Below are 22,695 nucleotides of genomic sequence, written 5' to 3'. Positions count from 1 at the left end.
AACATACACCCTGTTTGCAGTGTTTGTTAATGTATTTATAGGACCAGCTTGCTCAAACGTCCTGCTATATTTAAGGTCATTCTTTTCTCCATTCCCAGAGCAGCTGTTAGTTCATTCTGTGCAACATTTGACTGAAAAGTAATTTTGCATTGATTCTATTCCATTCTCTGTTCACAGTTACGTGTAGCTCTTGATTGCTGAAGAAGGAAACAGGCGTTCACCAGATGGTGTTGTTTCAGATCATCCTGCTACTTCTGCTTACCCAAATGTTAGATCTAGGAAAAGCAGCTCTCATCACTTGCTATGGAGTTTTGCTGCGTGTTGTCAAACACACCTTCTGAAGAAATCAGTTCCTTCTAGCATTTGTATCTTTAATTAAGAATAATTCTTTTCATTACAGCTCTGCTTACTGTTTTTCCCCTCTGCGCTTTTGGGCAACAGCAGCAGAGCTCATAGCTCTGCAGAGATATTTTAGGTCTAATTATCTATTAGATATTGATGAAAAATGACATAGAATTAACTAATATTTGACACTGACATATGGATAGGAATATTCCTGATCAAGTTAATGAATGTAAATGCTGATCAAGCTGTTCTTGTAAAAAACAAGCACTTGCCATAAGCCGTGAGATCTTCTGGCTGCCCACGACAGTTCTTAACTTGTTGACTGTGTGCACCAAATAATCAGTAGGATATGTCTGATACTTCAGGAGCAACTGGCAAAAATCCCAGCAACCCTGAAATGTTTTGTCCACTTTCAAAAACATCTATTAAAAACAAACAAACAAACAAACCCACCAAAAAATGCTCAAGCTTTTCATTATAAAGAGGAGTCTGGATAAACTTGCAGCCTCTTGATTACCTCGGAAACACTTTACCGATGGAAACTGAGATTGTGCTTGACAGAAAAACTCTGGGGAATGCTAATGAAAATGGGTTATTTAGTGCTTTTAATGTTTCTACTTAAAGTTTTAAACATTAGGTGTATTGCCCATATTTCAAGTCTAATTGTTTCTGATAAGCTATCAGCAAAAAGTTAATGCTTATATTTAATTAAGTGCCACTTTCCAGAATTACTTTGCCAGTAGTACTATAATTAAATGATGTGAGAAGAGTCTTTGATACATATGCTCATATTCTTTGCTAATACCAAAAATAGAATCTGTAAATAGAAAAACTGGATGCATTAAGCAGCAAGCCAGAGCAGCAGGCCGGGAAGGCTACAGCCATTACCACATCAAAGGGACTAATATTAATATCTCTCTAATGCAGCATTTTCAAGCATTTCTTGTGTCCCGATGGGCTTTTCATAATTGACCTCCATAAGTCATAAAAACTGATTAAAAAAAAAGAATCTGGGAACTGCGTGAATCGCTAATACCTCCTGGAATGCTGCCACGTTATTTCCATCTTCAGGTTATCGCTACCCGTCAGGCTTGGATTCATCTCGCTGAACTTCAGCCACCTGCGCAGTGGCTGTGGAGACACTTCCCATGAAAGAGAAGTGACCCAGAGACTGAGCTCCAGAGGGTGGGTTTGTCTTTGCTGAAATACATCTCCAAAGCGGAGGGAATCAATCACACCCTCATGTGCTCCCTCCTTCTCTCTTCCTAGTCAGAGAAGTTTAAACAAGATGCTCGACTTTTAGACCGCTGAAACCAGGCGTTTGCCTCGTGTTCCCAGGCCAGAGCTGAAAGTTCTTGAATTCCTTCAATAACAGAATTTATTCTGATTTATGACTCAGCTCTTGGAGACCAGCCCAGGTCTGCCTGGATCTTTGATACCAGCTTTGACAGACCCACTGGACTTCATCAGCTTGTTATTGGAATGTTGATCCTCTGCCAGTGACATCATATTTAATGCTATTTAACACCATATTCCAGGCTTTAGCTGCAAGCAGTTAGCCATGAAAACAGAGAACGTTTTTATAGTTTTGCAAATACCTTTGAAGAAAGTTTTCTGAATCTAAAAGCTTTTCTGTTTTATTAGTCCTATAGGGAGATGTAATTAAACATACTAGCTCTTTCTACAAGTCCTGCTTCTAAAATCTTTCCCATGACATTATCTCTGATGAGGAGGAGGGTAGTTTTGGCTCTTCACTGTCTGCAGTTCCCCTTCTTGTTTATCTTTGTTAATTTTTTTACACAGAGACTGCAAGTTGCTTTTATTTGGATGAAAAGCACTGACATGGGCAGTTCTTACTTAAGGACTTTCAAACTATTGTAAGGCATCTAAATATAATTAACTCTGAAGAAATCTTAACTGAAATGAGCATGACTGGGTATGCAGATCAAATCGAACTATGGGTCAGAAGAATTTTAATGAATCATTGCGGAACTGATCAGTTCTGTCCTGTGGCACCTGAACTGTGCAGCTTGAATGAAAGGAGGGAAAGAAAGTGGTTTAGCAGCACGTGATTAGAGTTATGAACATTGTTCGTGACAGTGCTACTCTTAAAAGCAAAGTAACCACAGGCACTGCTGTTTTAAGCTTTGGATGATCTGGGAGAAGCAGAGACTTTGTCTGGACACTTCTATATTAGTTCCTGTTAGCCTGAAAACAAACAGAAGCCAGGAAAACAAGACCATGAATGTAAATGTTTTCAAAACTACTCTTGAATTTACGTTTCTCTGTTAAATTCTACAAGAAGCTGAGCAAAAGACATGGGAAGTTGTCACTGTGCTTGTTTTTATAGAATTGTCCTGTTAATCTCGTGTTCCCAAAATTACTGTTAACGTGTAACCCACCTCCATGCGTAAAAAAATGCGTAGGGTTCAACCTCATCAAGATGACTTGTGATCGGTGCGTGGTCATTGAGCAATGGGGAGCTTGAACCACAGGTGAGATGTAGAAGCATCTTCCTGGGGGGGAACTGAGCAGTCTGGTGGATGCTGCCTGGAAGCAACCTCGGCCTCTGCAGTTATTTCTCTCTCTTCTTAGGACCTTGAGATACAAAAAAACCTCTGTAATTTCATACAGAATTAAGTTTTTTTGCCACTGTGTCGAGGTTTGGTTGCAGGGTGACAATAAAACCGTGGCACATGTATTGTTAACCCTCTCTCCTCACCCTGCCCCTTTAGCCACTCCTTCTCTCCCCTTCCCGCTAAGGACTGGTGATCGGGAGGGAAAGAAGGACAGAGAGAAGAGAGTTGGAAAAATGAAAAATGTTTTACTAATGCTACCAATAAAAATAGAGAAAATAATACAAAATATACAAAATCAATCTTGAAAGTCCCTGCAACTGCTCCGGCAGATGAAGGGCCAGCAGCTGAAGTCCTGGACTGGACTCTGCAGCCAACCGGAACTGGATTCAGCCTGTCACTAGGGCTCAGGTTCACAGGGACGATTCGCAAGGTCCTCTCCTAATGTCGGCCATAAGGAAAAGGGATGAGAGCCTTGTGATCTCCCACTTTTATATGAAGTATCGTGTGAATGGCGTGTTATACTCAGTCAGTTTTTGGTCACCTGTTTCTCGTTGCCCCTCTTGTGAAATGGGCACCCATTCTTATCGCTGACCTTGCATTCCATTGCTACGTCGACCAAAATACGTATCCAGCTTTCAGGAAAATGCAGCTAATAAGAAGGCTTTAGCTGACAGGCAAATTCACTAAAAGAGAATCTTGTTTTTAACAAAACCAGGACACTGTTGTTCCACTTGTGTGGATAGATAGAAGATTTTATGGTCAGCATCCATTATGCCATAATTTTAATAAAAAAGTCTTTTCCATAAGCAATTAAAGCAAAGTAACTGCCTCGTGCTACCTCCAGTGTGTTTACTACGGGGGAGATTTTTACAAGACTGCAGACATTTCCTACTTTGTTCTCACCTGTCATCAGTTACAAAAAGTTGAGGAAAAAACTCTTCACATCGCAAAATGTTTCAAGCATGAAATCAAATTTGTATATGATCTCCTAAATTACACGGTCCTGACCCACCACTTGCCTTCGCACTTGCTGGGCTGAGAATCCTCCGAGGTTTGCAACCGAACCCTTTAGAAAGAGGCAGTCTAACCCATTAGCCTTTTTTCTTGCCCTTTTTCCGAGCGGATCAACAATTTGGACTTCAGAGCTACTTCCTGATTCTGATGAGAAACTAATAATGGTTCTAAGTGTCTCTTTCGTCTGATTTAAAGACCTGTTTCCATGACCGCAATTTAGCACCACACCTCATGGAACAATATTTCTTTTGAAGCTTGTATTTCCCTGAAAGCACCCAACGTATACTTTTCTTAGGGTTGTCCTACTAGTTACCTTGCTGAGTTGTATTAGGTTGTCCTCTGTCTCATTCCAAGGCTTTTCCTTTTTGAACTCATCCCACTCCTACATAAACATCTCCAAATTAATGAGCAGTCTTTCAATTGACTTTATTTGGGGAGCACAAGTTGTATGTTTGGCAACTCTCTAATTTCACTTTGGTGATTTATAAACTGATGCCTTCTCCAGCATTTTGAATAAAGGGCAAGAAATATAATTTTACAGCAATTTAAATAATGGATAAGGTCCAATTTTTAAAAATAGAATACTAACTTGGCTGCTTATACTTTGCTCTCAGCCATGACACTCAGAAAACCACATACTCAGATACAACCGTAAGGACAGAAACATAGAATCATAGTAGCTTTTTAGTGGGAAGAGACCCTCAAGACCATCAAGTCCAACCACAACCTGACTCTGGCACTAAACCACGTCCCTAAGAACCTCATCTGCACATATTTTAAATCCCTCCAGGAATGGTGACTCCACCACTGCCCTGGGCAACCTGTTCTGATGCCTGACAACCCTTTCTGGGAATATTTTTTTCCTAATATCCAATCTAAACCTCCCCCAGTGCAACTTGAGTCCATTTCCTCTCGTTCTACCACTTGTTACTTGGGAGAAGAGACCAACCCCCTCCATGCTCCAAGCTCCTTTCAGGCAGTTCAGAGATCAGAAGGTCTCCCCTCAGCTCCTGTTCTCCAGCTGAACCCCCCAGGTCCCTCAGCCGCTCCCATCACAATTGTTCATAAATATCTCAGGAGTGGGTGTCAAGAGGATGGACCGGACTCTTTTGAGTGGTGCCCAATGACAGGATGAGGGACAACGGGCACAGACTGAACCACAGGAGGTTCCATCTGAATATGAGGAGAAACTTCTTTACCTGGAGGTGCCAGAGCCTGGAACAGGCTGCCCAGAGAGGCTGTGGAGTCTCCTTCTCTGGAGACATTCAAACCCACCTGGACACCTTCCTGTGTGATCTGCTCTGATGACCCTGCTCTAGCAGGTGGGTTGGACTGGATGATCCCAGAGGTCCCTTCAACCCCAACCAGCCTGTGATTCTGTTAAAAAAAGGATAATTTAAAAAATAAGATCCCCTCAGCCTTCTCTTCTCCTTTCACTCCGCACACCTGGGTGTCACTTCTGATGTTTTATTTTATTCCCTCGGAGAACCACACAGCGGTTTCCCCCCCGGCCCTGACCCCCCGCCCGCAGCCCCCACGGTGCCGTGAGTGCGCCCTGGGGAAGCCCCGCCCCCCCGGCTGATTGACAGAGGAGCGGCCGCGCTGTGAGGCCCGAAGCCCCGCCCCCTGTCCCCGCCTCCGCTGCAGCACGGCCGGCCGCCGGCAGGGGGCGGGCTCTGCTTGCGCCCGGCCGGGCAGCGCCTGGGCAGCGCGGCATTTCCAGAAACTTCCGGAAACAGCCGGGCGGAAGCGACGTCGCGCGCTGACGGAGCTTCCTGTTTGCGGCTGAGGTGAGGGCCGCGGAGCCGTTGTCCCGGGCTGCTGGCGGGAGGTGGCGGCCGCGCCGGGTGAGTGCCGGGGCCGAGGCCGCCCCGGAACGGGCCTCGTTCCGTTCGGCCGAGGGGAAGTGGGGAGCGAGCGGGACGGCGCCGCGGTGCCTGCGCCAGGGCCTCGGCTCTTAGCAACGGTGTCTCTGGTAACGGGGCCTGCCGGCTCGGTGAGGGCCCGGGCCGTCACGCTGCGCAGCGGCCGGGGGGTGTCCCCGCGGGGAGCCGGCAGCGCTGCCGGCCTCGGCGGCTCCTTCCCGGGCGGTGGGGAGGTGCGTGGCGCCGGCCGGAGCGAGCGGCGGGGTCTCTGGCGCGGTGGGCGGGCGGTGCGGGAGCCGCCCCGGGCGCAGCGGCTGCGTCGGGCCGGTCCCGCGGCTCGGAGCGGGGGAGATGCACTCGGGGAGCCGCGCGTCCTGCGGAACTAGGACGGATTTGTCTCCCGCTTGCCGCAGGCAGAGAAAAAAATCGTCATTTCTATTTCTGCTTGCAGAGGTTTCGGTTACAGAAAGGTGAGGGAGAGCGCCAGCTCGCTCTCCAATGGGGTGAACAGACCTTTTACTCAAAGTCTGGTTTTTGTTGGTTTGTTTGTTTATTTTTTTGGGTTTTTTTGTTTGTTTTTTTGTTTGGTTTTTTGTTTGTGTTTGGTTGGGTTTTGTTTGTTTGTTTGTTTTTCGTTTTTTGTTTTTTTTTACATGCTCGTAAACGAAACGTGTTTTTTCCTCCCGTAGAAGTGGTTTAATTAAATTGTCTTCTGCGATTATGAACTCAGAGTAGATTCAGTAGTAAGATTTGTTGTGGAGGAAGGTGGTTGTGTTTTTAACTTGCTGTTGCCAAGTTCCCAGCTGAGTTGAAAACTGTCACTGGCAGGTAAGGGCTGTAGTTTGTTAGTATTTTCTGGGCTTCTGAAGGGGCGGTGAGTTGGGAAGTGGAGTTGCTTATGATCAGTGTTCCTGTTTGTAGCAACGCTTTATGCTGTGTTAGTGTTACTGTCAGAGTTCTCCTGGGCTGCTGAAAATGTGTGCTGCAGGCTTGAGCCCTTCTAGTGAAGGCATTAGAAAAGGTCCTTCAAAATGCTGAGCAAACTTCTTTTGAATTCTGATAATAACAAACTGCCTGGTTGGGTCTCATTTGGGCACAGCGACATAAGAGGAGCTAAATTTATAACAATGCTAATGTGCAAATGGTTAAGCTTGTGACATTGCATAGTCGATCAGTGATCAAGCCCTGAGTTTTTAGGAAGTAAAGTGTCAAAAAGTGATAAGAACAAGGTGTTGACACAGAGGGAACAGCCTAGTTAGGCTCTGCCTCTCTGGTCCTCTGAGGCTGCGGTTACTGCTGACCTTAATTTTTTGTTTACTCTTTGGAGATCTTTGTGCTCTAGTTAGGAGGATTTTGTGTTCAGCCGATGATTGAAAGCCTGGTGGTTAAAGTACCACTTAGTTTGCTGGATTATGTTGTCAAAGAAGATTTGTTGGGACCAGTGAGTAAATGTATTTACAGATTTTGCTTCTGTGATTAGTTTTTTTATTATTTTAAACAACTAAAATGCTAGCTAGTGCATAATATTAGTCTAATTTTGTTTTCCCCTCTTAGTTCTTGTGCTACCTTTTCCATGGAGAACAAGAGACCATTTGAAATGCAAATTAATTTATGATTAAATTTTCTTTTAAAATCTCAGACATTTGAGGAGAAATTCTCCATCAGATTTTTCATTTTAGCACTTGTGCTTTGTGACTACAGCCTATTCTTACCAAAACAGCATTTATCCGTGGTATTTTCTTCTGTCTTTCCTAGATTGGTGCATTTTACTAACTTATCTTGAGCGGACTTTGTGGAAGAACATGCAAGGCCTTGGTTTTGTGTAACACAGAGTTTTTAGCTGGAGGAATAATGTGGTTTGCTATTTAGCTATTTAATAAATACATACATTTGTCTCTACTTACTGTATACTTGCTTTCATCTACTAGAAGTTTTGGAATGTATGTGGAGAGAGGAAACAATTTATGTTAAATCATCATTTCAATAACAAGGGTATATGAGTCTCTAATAGTATTTGGGCTGTGCTGAGGAAGGAAGCACTTTTTTCCTTTCTTTTTATTTTTTTTTTTAAGTTAAGGTAAAAATTTCAGGACTACTACAGTTGTACATTTGTGCTTAACACCTTGGCGCAGTTTGGACTTTGAGCTGAGGTGGTGTGGGATGGGGGTGATGACAGTGTTACTATGAGTCCGGAGGTGCTGCAGGTTGAGCAGAGCGAGTGCAGCCGCCCCTGTAGCCGCGTGAGCAGCTCTTGTGCTCCTGGCTCTAGAGGACGGTGCTGGAGTCAGCAGCCCTGGAGGTGTTGAAAAGGCGTTTAGACGAGGTTCTTAGGGACATGGTTTAGTGCTAGGGTTAGGTTATGGTTTGACTTGATCCTCAGGGTCTCTTCCAACCAAAATGATTCTGTGATCTCCATCACGTCCATACACTGGACTTCCAGACTTGAGCGAACTGTTTCTTACCGTATGATGATGTTTTGAAGGGAATGTATTGCCTTAATTTCAACTTTGTTGTGTGAGGTTTAATTTTGTAGTATTTTGCTCCTTCAGTAGGAAGTGCTTCTTTACTTTAGTAGCTTTTATAAGGAACCCCATCAGCTCTGTCCTGAAAGCATTTTCTGTCAGCAACTTTTCCTTTGTCTTGATTTATTGAGGAATGGAAAGATTAGTGAGACATTTACTTAACTTTGTCAAAACGTGTTGGATTTTATATCTGTTGATCATTTATTTCAAGATAGATTTTAATTAAAACTGCAGCTGATGATATTAATAGGTTTAAATTATGTTTGCTTTGCTTTTGAATGAAATACTACCTATGAATGGCTGTTAGATTTTTCTTAAGTTTGGACTTAATGAAAGCATTATTCTGCTTCTGTTTATTTAACTGCTAGGGAAGAAGTAGTTCATGTGTATGCATTTTACTCCTGCAGTTGTAGGTTTTGTTTTCTATTTGTTCTGAGTACGTACCGATATCCCACTGGTACTAGTGAGGACCCACAACTTAACAAGGATCTCGTAGCTCGTATGATAAGCCTGAAGCTGTCGTTAGCTACATTGCAGCCAGTTTTTGTTAAAACTTTGTTAATTCTTTTCATTAGAAGAAGTTATTTTCTGTCTTAAAATGTAGTTTGAATCTGTGACACCCTGTCATTGTTCTGAAAAAGAAATGAGTGTTTGCTTTAATGTAACACTATTTTTTGCTGGTTGGCTTAAGTAAAATTATTCTAACTCAAAAAACTGCTTCAAGGGAAGTACGTAGAAACTGAACTGTTTTCTTTTCCATGAAGGATCATCTGGTTGCATGTGATTATTTGGCTGAAACTTTCTAGACCTGATCTTTGCCAGTTGAGGCTTTCATTGTTTTTAATCGCTTAATCAAACACAGATCATACTTTTTAAAAAAATGAGTTAGGAATATTTTTACTTTGTATAAAATAGCCTTTTATGGTTAGTTTTAGGAGGGTACCAGTGTTCCAGATATTTGTATGATAGAATTCCAAATTTGGACACCTGAGTTGTTGTGTTTTGGAAAAATGCCCCTTTGCTTTAAGGAGAGATGGTGAATAAGTGCCCCTTGATTTAGGGCCTGCTTGTAGATCAGCTGGATAAGCAGCAGAGTGTCAGCCGGGGTGTGAGGGCAGCCTGTTCACTCATCAGCTCCTATTCCAGTTTTTGTCAGCTAGTTTACTTTTCTTTCACAGATGAAGACTTTTGATTTATTCTCTTTCTATTTTTGGTAGGTTAATTGTTTTTTAATGGTTTCTTACATATTGTCCTCTACAGGCTTTCCCGGTGCCAGACAATAATATGAACCCTGTGGTTCTTGCTGGTTGTGTCTTGCTCTCCCTGGGGGGGGAGAGGGATGGACGGGGGTCTTTGTAACTTCTTGCAGTCAGCCTAGCTACCTCTTCTCCTGTATGTACTGCACCTTCTCCTATAATAATCACTGTATTCAAATCCACTCTGTTTTCTAATGTAAAACCAGGATGTTCAGCACAAACATGAAATTCAACTAAGCTTTTTGGAATGTTCATTTAATTAGATTCATCTCATGGGGATGTTTTGTTAGTATTATTGTAATGAGTATAACCATTGATATTTCAGGATATTTTATTAACTTTAATTTTGTGGAAAATTTACATTTTTCCATTAAACAATAAATTTGGGGAACAAAGTTAAACTGTGACAGCTTTTCAAAGTTTTGGTAAGTAGAAGTTAAAAATACTGACGTTTTTAATATACCTCAGTCTGTACCACACTGTGCATATATTGTAGATAGGTTAGAAAAAATTGTGTTGGTGCATTGTTTAAATGTATTTGTCAGATTAATTATTTAGAAACTTTAAACAGGTTTTCTTGCGCTGTATTACTATAGACAGCAGAATTAAGGTAACATTCTTTCAGTTCCTTAGCATTCTCAAACTTCCTTTTACAAAGGTGTTCTGGTGTACAGTGTGGTTGTCTTTGTTAGCACTTGTACAGCACTAGCACCGGGGACCTTTGCAAGCACAGCCAGCAGACTGCTTATGGTCTCAACTTAGTTCCATACGGCACATCCCAGATATTTTTGCTAGAATTGACAAAGATCTTTTCATTTATTAGAGATTTGGCCAAGGTTTTAGGACTTACATAGCTTTCTGTGTTACTGAGTTGTACTAGGTAAGATGCATTTGATTGTTGCCTGAGTGGTGTTCTGCTCTGAAGAGCTGTTGTGTGAGGTTTATCTGCTTTGGTTGAGACGTAGGATGACACCAGAAGGCAGTTTCTATAACCAAGATCTGTGTGTTAAAGGCTGTGACCTTTCCAAACCAGTGAGGACTCCCTGAGCCAATGGTACAGGTGTGTCTTGGAAGCCTTGGCAGAGAGTTAGTGCTTTGTGGTTGTTCTTTATTTACCCTTCTTTTAGATGGGTAACGTGGAGAGATATCGGCCAGTAATTACAATTCATGGATTACATTTGAAATCTGTAGCTTGTGAGCAAGTGAAGTGACTGAACTTCATCTGAAGTTTATTACTTTAAGACTGAAAATATTTGTAGATGTCTCTGAATTTACCATACCGTAAATAATAAAAAAGCTTAGCAAAGGTGTCTTAGCTATATAAAAATTAAATGAAGAAATAATAGAAGACTTTGAGTATGTGTGTGTTGCTTGCTGTTCTTTGTATGGTCCTGAATCCACCACAATATTAATGCTGCTGTAGTCTTGTTCATAGTTTAAGGAGTGTAAAACATCATCAGGTCCAGCTGACTTACTGCTTTCTAGTAAAAACTCTTGGAATGTGAAAAATAATGTTTTTTTAATCACAGGTGGCAATTCCAAAGATCCTCGAGTGTGTGCATCATCTATTAACATACCAGAGACATCTCTAAATTGCTCAGTTGCTGTTGAGTAGGTCAGGCGCAAGCTCGAGCTCAGCTGGGATTCAGAACAAGATATTTATTCTCCTGGTGTTGCCAGCAGGCTGCAGTCCCTGAGCTGTGTTTGTGGAAAGGAGGCAGGGACCAGGATGGGGCAGCTGGGTGGCTTGCGCAGGATGTTGATGACTGGCTGCTGCTGTGGATTGCATGAATCAGGAATTTGGAACTTCAGCTCCCTCTGCGCAGGTGACTGCTCCAGTCACTAAGCGGGAGCTATTCTGGCATCTTTCAGGACTCTCTGTGCTGCCCTCTTGCTTCATGGCCAGAAATAGATAACTTTTTCTGACTAGGCTGACTGCAAAGGTCGCACGTTCCTTGCTGTCTGAATTCCCTTCTGACTGATTTAAGAATTTCTAGTTTGGATACCTTCCTCCCTTCAGTATGGAAGGGGTACTGCTTTGTCATTCCTGCAGGTTGTGCATCTGATTACTTTTTTCTTTGTCATTTCATCTTATAGAAGTTTATAGCTCTCTACGTATCAGTCGTCTGTAATTTTTCTCATGCCTTTTATGTTGCTGAGGACTATGCTGTAAAGATAACTCTGAACTGGGCGAGCTCTGGGCTGTGCTGCAAGAGAGAGGTCTCAGGTCTGGTCATGTACCCCTGTCACTTGTGTCAGGACGAGCCTTCAGGGCTTCTGCTCCATACACCAGCACAACACTGACTTCTCCTTTGATGACTGGAAAATCTATAAGTTATGGAAACTTCTGGTTCATATCAGTGTTTGGATGTTTGATTTGTTCATTCTCTGAATAAGGAGTTAGAGTAGCTGATAGCATCCTGTAAACACAGTGCAATTAGGAACGCAAGTAACTGTAGATTTTTTGCAAGCAAACATGAAGGCCATGAAACAACTTCTTTCATCTGGAGTTTTTTTGCTTTTTTTTTTTCCTGAGACTTTGAAGATTTTCTGTGGCTGGAAGCAGGGAGTTAGTTAATGTGGGCTGGCTTCCTTGTGGCTTTGGAAAAACAATAATGAGTGCCTAGTTAATGAGCCTTGCTTGTATATTTGGAGACCAATTGTTTGACAGATTTGGGTTGGAAGAAGATTTTTGTTGTGTCATTTTGGTTAGGACAGTTGAGATTTCCTTTTGCAGGAAGGTATATGATTTGCTTATTTGAATCATCTAGGCATTTTGACCATGCAGATTCTGGCTAGACTTCAAAAAGATCAACAGTTTTATCAGCCATTTTCTGTTTTATTATAAGTTGATGGTGGTTTTTTTCTTGAGTGACTATTTGTAGTACTTTATTTTCCTGGAAAGATTAGAGGCAGAGGTTGGTTGCTGACTTGTCTTAATTCCAGACTTCATGTTAGTGGCAAGTAAAAACTGAACAATAACAGATAAAATATAGAATATGTAAGTACCAGACATTTCATTGAAACAAATAATTCCTCTATTCTTGGAGGAGTTGCTTTTCAGGGTCAGAGCAATCTAGTAAGTGCTGGTCATGTTGTCTCAGCACTCATTTTTTGTCCCGGTCTCAGGTTTCTGTGGTTTAGGATGTATTGGTGTATATATATTGAGTCTGAGCTTCTAACACTGTAATACTGTTTTTAAACAAACATCTAGTGTTTAAAGATATGTTGAAATCAATATGATTACCAGTTTCAGCAGAGTTCTCTAGAGAAAGATGAGTTTTATTTTTCAGATCTAAATTGCTTTTCCTACCTGCTTATTCTAGCTAGAAGCATGAGTTTTGATTTTCCCTCTAAGATATCTGCCTAAATTGGGAGGAGTGTTAATGCAGGTCTTGTATTTAAGAAAAAAAAAAACAACAAATGCAAAATATGGGGAAAAAAAGCCTAGCGGTATGGTATGTACTTTTATGTGTTGTGGCTTCCTGCTGTTAGCTCGTTCATTTTAGGCCAGTGTCTCTTGTTAGGAGGGGTTCTGATCTCTGGCTTTAAGCTGGACTCATACTAGATTTTTTTGGTCCCCTCTCTTAATTTCTTTCTGTAAACAGTACGTTCCACATATGCTATTACTCATAAGGAGTGGCTACAGGACTTGATAACATACTAAAGCCACGCTAACCTTGCTCCTCGCCTGTGTATTCATAGAGTTGTTCTAATCATTGTTTTGGAAACAGCAAAACTAGTGAGGCTGGTTGATAGCAAGTACCCTGGGGTATTTTTGGTCATTTTTATGTTTGCATATTGAACCCTGCCATTACTATTGGGCATTCTTAGTGTTCATTTTAATGCATGTCTCACAACTTCCTTGGTGTTAGAATATTAACTATACCTTTACTATTTTTTCTTCAGTATGGAGGTTTCTTTAAAGGGCAAAGTCAATTAGAGATTTGTTAACCCCACTACACTTTAATTTTCCAAGTATTTGTGGGGACTGTATGTTAACTAGGTTGTTAAAACCACCCAGGTTTAAAAGAAACACATGCTTGTCTAATCCATTTACTTCTATAAGTAGTTGAAAGGGGGGAGGTAGTGTGGCAGGGTATTTCTTAAACTGGTTTTGCCATTTGAGGAAATGTGTGTATAGCCACATCCCTAATTAAAGTTAATTAAGCTTTAACCTACAACAGCAAAGTATTTTTAAGATGTACCAATTTATTTTAAAATGAAGTCTCTTTAATGTTTGTATTCCAGGATGTTGAAAGATACATGTAATGTTAGCACAATGAGTTGATTTCAGAAGATTTCATTGGGCTATATCATGCTTAATTCTTTCAGCACTTATGTGAAAGAACATGAAAATGAGACACTGCCTGGACTGAAATTAAAAACCACTGAATTACTTGAGGGGGTTGAAAAAAGTTATTTCAGTGAATTTTTTGTTTTGGTGCACAGATAAGAAAACATGACTAATACATTGCTGTGTAGTTATGTTCTAAGTATATTTAAACTGGGTACTCCTGCACGTACATTGCTTTTTTGAAGGGAGTATCTCAGTGGCAGTAATATTCTGAAGAGTAGATAGAAAAGATGTGGCCCTTTGTTTATGCTCATGTGTGCTTAAGACATGACACAGGTGTCAGATGACATAAACAGGATAGGTGGTTTCTTTTGCATTCAGTGTTTACATATCGAAATGATGACACACTATTCATGCTTTTCTTAGTATAGTGATTAAATCTAGCATTTCAGCCTAATTTGTTTCAAGAACCTCCTGTTTACCTGTGTTTGGAACATTCAAATTTCTGAAAACAAGCAGCTTGCTCAGATGAGAGTTGGAACTGGAAGGTACTAGGCTGCTACCTGACTTTCTTGAAGTAGCTTTACTATACAAGTTTAATTTACAAGTTCTTCTTGTTACAGGACGTGAAAGGACTCAGCTGTTGTTAACAAGGCCAACAAGACAACTACTGAAACATGGTGGATTACTATGAAGTTCTGGGAGTGCAAAAGCATGCCTCAGCAGAAGATATTAAAAAAGCGTAAGTATCACTGATAAATATATATGTTATGTATTTTAAGGAACAAATATAATCACATGGTTTCTGGATACTGACTTTGTCAGTGCTAGGATGAATAGCAGTCATCCCAGGTGGTACCTTTGCTAACAGAGAAATATTCAGTCTTCTGAATAAAAAGCATTTGCTCACTTTTATGAAACTGGGAAAAGAATACTGAGTACTGCTTAAGTGAAAATGCTGTCAGTCACTGGTTTTTGATACATTTCTGTACAAGCGTGCCTCCAAACTGGAGATGGTGCAGGCAGTGACAGACCCTTCTTCTTTGGCTGAATTGCACTAATCAGTCTTTCCCTCCATTTGCAGGGGTGATTTTTCAAAGTTATTAACAAATATTTGGCATGCTGCTCTTTTGGATACTAGCTCTTTCTTAACATGAGGTCTGGTTTCTGTGCTTACATTTTGATGGACTGAACATCTGTTACTATTAAAAAAATCCACCACTGTTTAAATTAGGAGTGTTCGAAGGAATTAAATACAGTTCTTTGTTTAGATTTACTGTTTATATACTGTTTTAAGATGGGTGTTTGTAATGTTTTCAAAATATACTGTTTACTTTTCGACAAACCATTGGGAGGAAACGTTTATGTAATACACATTTCTAGTATGCCAAAACTGTCTGACAATAAATTGCAGTTTCAAGTGACCTGGAAATACTGTATTTCTTTTACCTTCTCTGAGGGGCCTGAGCTTAATCAAATTGCACTAGTGTGTGGAAGTTTGGTTTTTTCCTCCCTTGTTCTTTACCTAATTCCTGCACATACTACTTTGCCAACTCAAATGTTTGAACTGTGATCTTGTATGACTCCATGTAAAACACTCCAAACCAACCTAAGTGCAAGACTGGCTTTGCCCCTCTTGAGTAGTTATGAATACTTTGCCTAAAATATTTCATTTGAGGAGATAGGAGTTGTGTGCAGGTGTAGCAGTCAAAGAAGCTACTGAATTTAGGGTGCTGCCACAGTTTGGTATCAGAGTACTCCTGGAGCTTTGTCATTTTTGTCTGTACCAGAACTGTACTCTTGATGTTTCCAATGGTTGATTGTGGTATTGAACAATTATGGAGCTCTAAGGAGAAGCCCATAGCAGAAATGTTATGGAATGTTTTGCTTAGACCTGCCAGATGTTAGTCATCAGAAATGCATAGGAATAATCTCAAAATAACTAAAGAACCCCAAACCCACTTCTTTTTTTTAAAGCGGATCTGAGTAGATGGTTCTTTGTATACCTGCAGAATCTGTTGGTACTGGTTTAGACACAAGATACAAAGCACTGGGGAATTTCTAAATACTTTAATCTCTGACAACTTGCTTGAAACATTTTGTGTTTCTCTGTACAGAATATTCCTTCATTTCAGAGTAAAATATCCTTTTTTTCCCTTCTGTTTAGGTACCGTAAATTGGCATTAAAATGGCACCCTGATAAAAATCCAGACAATAAAGAAGAGGCAGAACGGCAATTTAAACAAGTCGCTGAGGCCTATGAAGTTTTGTCAGATGGTAGGTATTCGAAAAGGGCTATTGAACTGCAGGTCTCTAGTATGGGTATCAGACTGAAAATGCTGATGCATGGTGCTTTAAAGGGATATTGTAACTTTAGTTTACCATCCAACTCAACTACTTCCTTTTCAAAAGAAAGGAGAGAGAAAAAGAAACTTGCAGAATAAACAGAAATTTTGAAACAAAGAGTTTGAGATCACTCTGGATAAGTAACCAAACCAATTTCCTTCTAGAAATCTAAATCCTCTGTTTGCCAGGCCCTCTTCAGGAATTTCTGAAGAGGTGTCTGTGAATACTAAGATTCATTTTATCTTCCGAAGTAAAGCCAATGGTACTGTCAATATAGGGGAGTCATTGTGTTTATCCAATAAAAACTAGGCTAGGCAAGCTCTGAAGTATCTACTGCTGGGTGTACTGTGTCTACTTAAACTAGTCTCAACAAAGTCAAAGCATTCTGTAAACCTCGCTGAAAATTTGGATTTTGTTTGGGTGAATTCCGTAAATTCAGTCAACTGTGATAATGCGAGTGTTTATATTTTAAATTGTTCTGAAACAGTTGCTTAGGCTGACCCATGTGGTGCAAGAGTTCAGTTTATAGTTCACCACTATCTTTTTGCTTGAAAAGTATCATTAAGTTTTGCTAGTATTCTGGCAAAAGGAGTCTGAATCATAACAAAGTGAGCCACTTTGATTATTTTCCCCTGTAACTGACTGCAGCTGTCTGTATGCTATTTCTGAAGTGTCCTTGATTGCACCTGGGACCAGTGAGCATGGGAAAGCTATATTTAAAGCACTAGCAGCATCTAGATTACCTTGCAGAGTTTGGCCTGATTTATTAAGCTGCAGTCTTGTACACCCTATTTCTTTGGTTGGTTTTGCTAATTAATTGTCATGGGAGAAACAGAACTTAATTTATGGGCAGTGCATTGTACACTTGTCTTCCAGAGTAATTACATTTTTTTGAGCAAGATAAAAATAGGATACTGGTCTGCTTGTTATACAGATCTTCAAGTTCTTTGGAAATAATACACTACTAGAATTTTAAAACACCTTCTGAAAATACTGCCTGGTTTTGGATCTAGACCAAATCCTAAGTTACAGGTTTCTTCACAATCATTTGCGCACCAGGGATGTCTGAACGCTGAGCCCCGTGGCTGAGGGGCAATCAGCTATTCCGCAGACTTAATGAAGCTTTCTGACACCATTACAGGCTTGAATGAAGACATGTTTTTGGCAGAAGAATAGTTTTGTAAGGGGTTGCATAAGCAAAGAATACTGAAATTGGGTGATCATAGAACACGCTTCCCCCGTGGTTTCAAGAACGTTGTATTTTTCAAGATGAACTTTGGGCTTTGCGAGCCCTCAGGTCTTCCTCGTTTCCTGCTCCTTTTCAGAATTTGCTCTTTTGCATTGGTGGATAGGTTAACCTCCTTTCTTTAAAAATTGTTTTCTACAAAGATAACATGGGTAATGTACCAAACTTTGCTGGGCAAGCGAGGAGGGAGGGGTGTGTATGGGAACCTATTGCAAGTTTCCATTATTTGGAGATAATGACCAGTATATAAAATTTTAATTCCTATTAGTCAGAAGTATTTTGCTTTTTAGCAGCTGTTTGAGGTAACTGCACGTTCTTTCAATGATGCTATTTAAATTTCAAAAACATCTTTCACTGAAGAGATCCAGTGGGAATAAAATATTAAGAGTCTAAATCAGATTCCATGGCTGATTTTTTTGGCTGATGTTTCCACACCAATGCAAGCAAAATAAGCTGATTATCTGCCTCTTTAAACTCTTTAGGTTCCCTTCCAGTACCAACAGTGCAGTCTGATGTAGTATTGTAAAGCTGATTTTTCTTCACTTTCTCATGGATACTGGAAGGCTGGTCTGCAGTGAAATTAAGAGCGAGCCATTCCATGTCTTCTGAAATAATAGAGCGCAAGCAGTTTCAGATCCCTCAATGGCTTTTTTTTTTTTTTTTAACATCACTTCATTACCTTTTATTAACCTACAAGTGACTATAATTAATTTGAAGGGTTTTGCAGTCACTCATGCAAACACTGTCCTTCCTTTCTTATAACAGTCACAATGGGCTTGGTCTTGTGCAATAACAGGAAAAGAGGCAGTGGTCAGGGTTTGCAACAAGGGACATTCCAGTTGGATAGAAGAAGCCAAATGCTTGCAATGAGAATGCTTGAGCACTGAGGCTGTTTTCCAGAGGGACTGTGAAATTTTCTTGGCAATTGTTGAGATCAGGGCTATATCCAGGCAAGTTTGACCGACTTTGAGATTAGACTTGTTTGGAGGAGAAGTCTGAATTCCAGAGGTCCTTTACAACCCAAAGCTTTCCATGTTACCTATGGAAAGGTGAAGATTGCAGTATTCTTGTAAAGGCAAACTTCCTTGTGAATTACCAGAGATTTTTTAATGGTACAGCAGGACCTGAACTTTTACAACTAAATGCTGACTACTCTAAACTATAGTACCAGTTCTTTCTGAACCTAAACTGGTTTGGAAATTCTCAATAAAAATGTTCATCAGTTATGTGCTAGAACTTTCTTAATAAACTGGCTTTGAGAAGGTTTTTAGCTGAGAATATCAGTTAAGTCTTTTTTTTTTTTTTCAAAATTCAATGTGCCTATTTACTGACATGATGTACAACTTTTCTTTGTAGCTAAAAAACGTGACATCTATGACAGATATGGAAAAGAAGGCTTAATAAATGGAGGCGGAGGTACGTTGACAACTAGCAGTTCTTTACTTTCTCTAATCTAGTGGAAAACCATTTTCTGTAGCTTTCTTTTTAAGATAGGAATCTGGAAATGCCTGTTCTAAGGCCTAAAATGTGATCGTCTGAAAGTGAAGTTACAGTTGTTTCTATAATTTCTTCAGTTCTAAAATGCATTATTGATACCTGGAAACAGAGAAAAGATAATGACTTATAGAAAGTAATACCTGTACTTAACTTCAGTGATACCTGAAAGGGGAAGAGAAATTTTAGAAATAATTATTCAAATACTCTATAGGCCTGAACTTCCTTGTTAGTAGAATGGTGAAGGTAATTGAAGTTTAACTTCTTTTTGCAGGTGGAAATTATCATGATAATCCATTTGAATTTGGATTTACATTCCGTAACCCAGAAGATGTCTTTAGGGAGTTTTTTGGTGGAAGGGACCCGTTTTCATTTGACATCTTTGGTAAGTAATTCACTGGTTTTAGTTATGTGTATCTAAAGTGTGGCTAAAACTTTTACAAAACAAACATAGCTAATGCAGCTTTATTAGAAATAGCTCTGAAAACTGGAGGTAAACAATTCTTACCTGTTTCTTCTTCGTTGTTGACTTGACAGTACAGAACAGGTATGACTTGTCAATTCATGTTTTGCTGGAAGACTTGGTTTAGAAAAAAAGGAAAAAAATCATGACTGCTGTGTCTCTGTAGTTTGGATGGAACTAACAGTCAATGGAAAAAGTGCACACTGGAATTGCTTTCGATAATTTGATCAGGCAAACTTAGTCTGTTTCTTTTGATAGTCTCTCTTGACCTGTAAATATTTAATGTAGCTTTCAGAGCTTCTGAACTGGACAGGTTAACTGTAACTGCTACAATACAGCGCTCAGTGTGAACTTGTATCATAGCAGGAATGATTTTCTTGTATCAAAACAAGAACAGCTGCATACATAATCTAGACAGTCTCCCAAATTCGTGTCACATGTTTGCTAGTGGGATGTAGCCCCTAAAGGCTCGGATAACTGAAATAGTTCTTGAAGCCTGGATTTTTCATTTAGTTAAAGGGAGTAATATGTGATAAAGTTGTCAAAGTAATGTTTTTTACCGTAGTGCTGATGGTCTTTTGGCTTGTGATGTTGCTTGCTCATGGGGTTGCTCTTGTGTGTTGAAGGTCTCAGAGGTGCTGGAGTGTTTAATAAAATGTTGACCTTTAAAGTGGAGGACATCCTGTGTTCATTATTTACTTAAAGGTCCCATATTGAAAACTGCAAGAGATGTGCTTGAAAAACAAAGCTCTCTTCCTGTTCAGTACCTTGATATTGATTAATCTCTATAATAATGTATGTAGATGTTTTAATATTTTGAAAGGTAGCTTTTTATCTTTGGCAGCATTAAGGGGCTAATTCAGCTCAGATTTTAATTGTATCTTTCTTTAGTTTGCTATTCAGGGATCATCAGTTGTTGGATGACTAATGAAGGATTAGAAAAGGGGTTAAAGGGTGGAGGCTGAATACAGTAGAAGGTTAGCTGATGAATTAGATGAGTAGCTAAAGGAAGAATCTGCTTGAGGATAAACAGCAGAACTTGAGCAATTAGATGCAGTGGGAAATAGGCAGAAGTAGTAAGGGGGAGATTGGAGGTTGCATCTAGCAAAATACAGATGCATTAAACCGGGGCTGAACTAGGAACATGCAACTTCTTCACTGTTCCTGCAGCAGCAGAAAAATCTTAAGGAGTACTAGATGAGGATTTTAGTTTAGGTGAGTGATTTCAGCACTGGTTAAGTCACATCTGAAGTACTGTGTCCAGTTCTGGGCTCCCCAGTACAAGAGACAGAGCTACTGAATAGGGTCCAGTGAAGGACTACTAAGACAAAAAAGGGCTGGAGCATCTCTCATATGAGGAAAGGCTGAGAGAGCTGGAGCTGCTCAGTATAGAGAAAGCTCAGGGTGGAGTCTCATCTATATATATATAAATATATGAAGGGGGGGTGTAAAGAAGATGAAGCCAGGCTGTTGTCAGCAGTGCCCAGTGGCAGGACAAGAGTCAGTGGGCACAAACTGAAGCACAGGAGGTTCTGTCTGAACTTAAGGCAACACTTTTCTACTGTGAGGGTGACCAAGCATTGGAGCAGATGGCCCACGGAGGTTGTGTGATCATCATGTTTGGAGATACTTAAAAGCCATCTACACGTAGCCCTGGATAACCTGCTCTAGGTGGCCCTGCTTAAACAAGGCTTGGACCAGATGACCTCCATATGTCCCTGCCAACCTCGATCATTTTATGATTGAGTGGTAGAAAACCTAGAAAAATCTGAGCAAGATGTTGAGTAGGAAGCTAGTGAGGAGGAGCTGGGAGAGGACGTTCAGCTCTTTTATTTATTTCTGAATCTAAGATACTTTAAATAAACTAGTTGGTTCTCAATCAAATATCTTCAACTAGAGTAAACTGTCTAGGTAAGGCATGTTCTATCTTCTGGAGATTGACATAGGCTGTTTTTTATTTTGATTGTATTTACTTCACCAGCAAAAGATTTAATTTGGTGTCTCTAAAAATGTCGGTGTTCATGACTAACCGTAAAGAAGTGAAGTTAAACCTTGCATGTTAAATATTCATGGAGTTAAAAAGAACCTGAGGGCTTAGCTCTTGAATTCTTTAGAAACAAGGCTGTACAACATAGTGCATAGAGGTCTCCAGCTTACCAAATGGAGGTACCACTACTGCCAAAGTTTTCCTGGGATATTGCAGCTATTTCAGCCACTCCTGCACAGGAAAACTGGTGTATCTTGCCTTGTGGAATGGGTGGATTTAAAACCAGACCTCTGCACTGATGGCATCAAGGCTTGCTTCCAGAAACATTCTCCCACTGCTCAACACCCCAATTTATTTACTTATTCTGAAGCAGGTTATCTACTTCATGTATTGATCACTGTTATTGTCAGCTTTAAGATGTGAGTGACGTGGCACAAGTTCCACTCCTTGCAGAGTAAGTAACACTGTCAGCTGTATTGGGTATAGTCCAGTTAGTGAAAACAGTCCATTTCAAAGCTCCCTCCCCTTCATGAGATAGTTACAGTGTCAGCAATCAGAGTCCTAAAACCTGTGTTGAGCTTTGGATTCTGAGTAAATCCTCTTGCAGTTTTTCTAGTCAGAAGGCTTTGAGGTGAACACCTCTTATTTTTCTGAAATTTTTTTGCTTTAATATGCTCAAGACATTCTCTAATTGGATGGGAAAGTGTAACTTGAATCAAATTTTCCACGACTTTCTATAAAAAGTGTTGGCAACAGTCTCACCTCTGCAAAATTTACATGAATGTTTAAGGTGGTACAGCGTGAAAATCTGGCTGCTTTCAACTGAATGTAGTACATTTAATAATGCCCAAAGCAAGCAGTAGAATTTTATGTATAACATGATTATTTGTATTGGTTAACTAGAGCTCTTGTAGGATCTGTTCTGTTGGAATACTGGTGGGCAGCTTCTGTCCTGAAGAGTAAGGGAATTTATCTTCTAAAAAAATCAGAAATTTTCAACTTGTTGATGAATTTTCTGTGGAACTCGTGACTTTTTAAGTCACTTGGGTTATAATTGGTTTTATAAGGCTTTCTGAAAATGTGCACTGGTGGAATCAAACATGAAACTGAATAAATGCTTTGAGATGTTTGCACCTTCTCATACAGTTTGAAGTGGCATATAGTGAGGCCCACAGAATGCAGGTGGGACTGTTTTCTGATTGCCATTGAATATGGAAAGAGTAGCATTCAGATGCGTAATCCCTGTAAATTTATGGATATGAAGAATTTCTTAAACTGTGC

General features: G+C 40.2%; 1 protein-coding gene across 4 annotated transcripts in view; it reads left to right on the top strand.

Moving 5' to 3' along the window:
- Positions 1-5,622: 5,622 nt before the first annotated feature.
- Positions 5,623-22,695, top strand: part of DNAJB6 (DnaJ heat shock protein family (Hsp40) member B6) — a 63,776-nt gene continuing 46,703 nt past the window's right edge. The window contains exons 1-5 of one of the 4 annotated variants that reach the window (XM_080339215.1): positions 5,623-5,785; positions 14,502-14,620; positions 16,046-16,155; positions 18,827-18,886; positions 19,239-19,349. In XM_080339215.1, coding sequence (XP_080195341.1) covers positions 14,556-14,620; positions 16,046-16,155; positions 18,827-18,886; positions 19,239-19,349 — 346 coding nt within the window. In that variant the 5' untranslated portion in view covers positions 5,623-5,785; positions 14,502-14,555. The other 3 variants (XM_080339218.1, XM_080339217.1, XM_080339216.1) reach the window with 3 other exon arrangements.

The sequence above is a fragment of the Nesoenas mayeri genome (assembly GCF_963082525.1).
Source record: "Nesoenas mayeri genome assembly, chromosome: 2".
Lineage (NCBI taxonomy): Eukaryota > Metazoa > Chordata > Aves > Columbiformes > Columbidae > Nesoenas > Nesoenas mayeri.
This window is presented reverse-complemented; position numbering and strand designations above follow the sequence as displayed.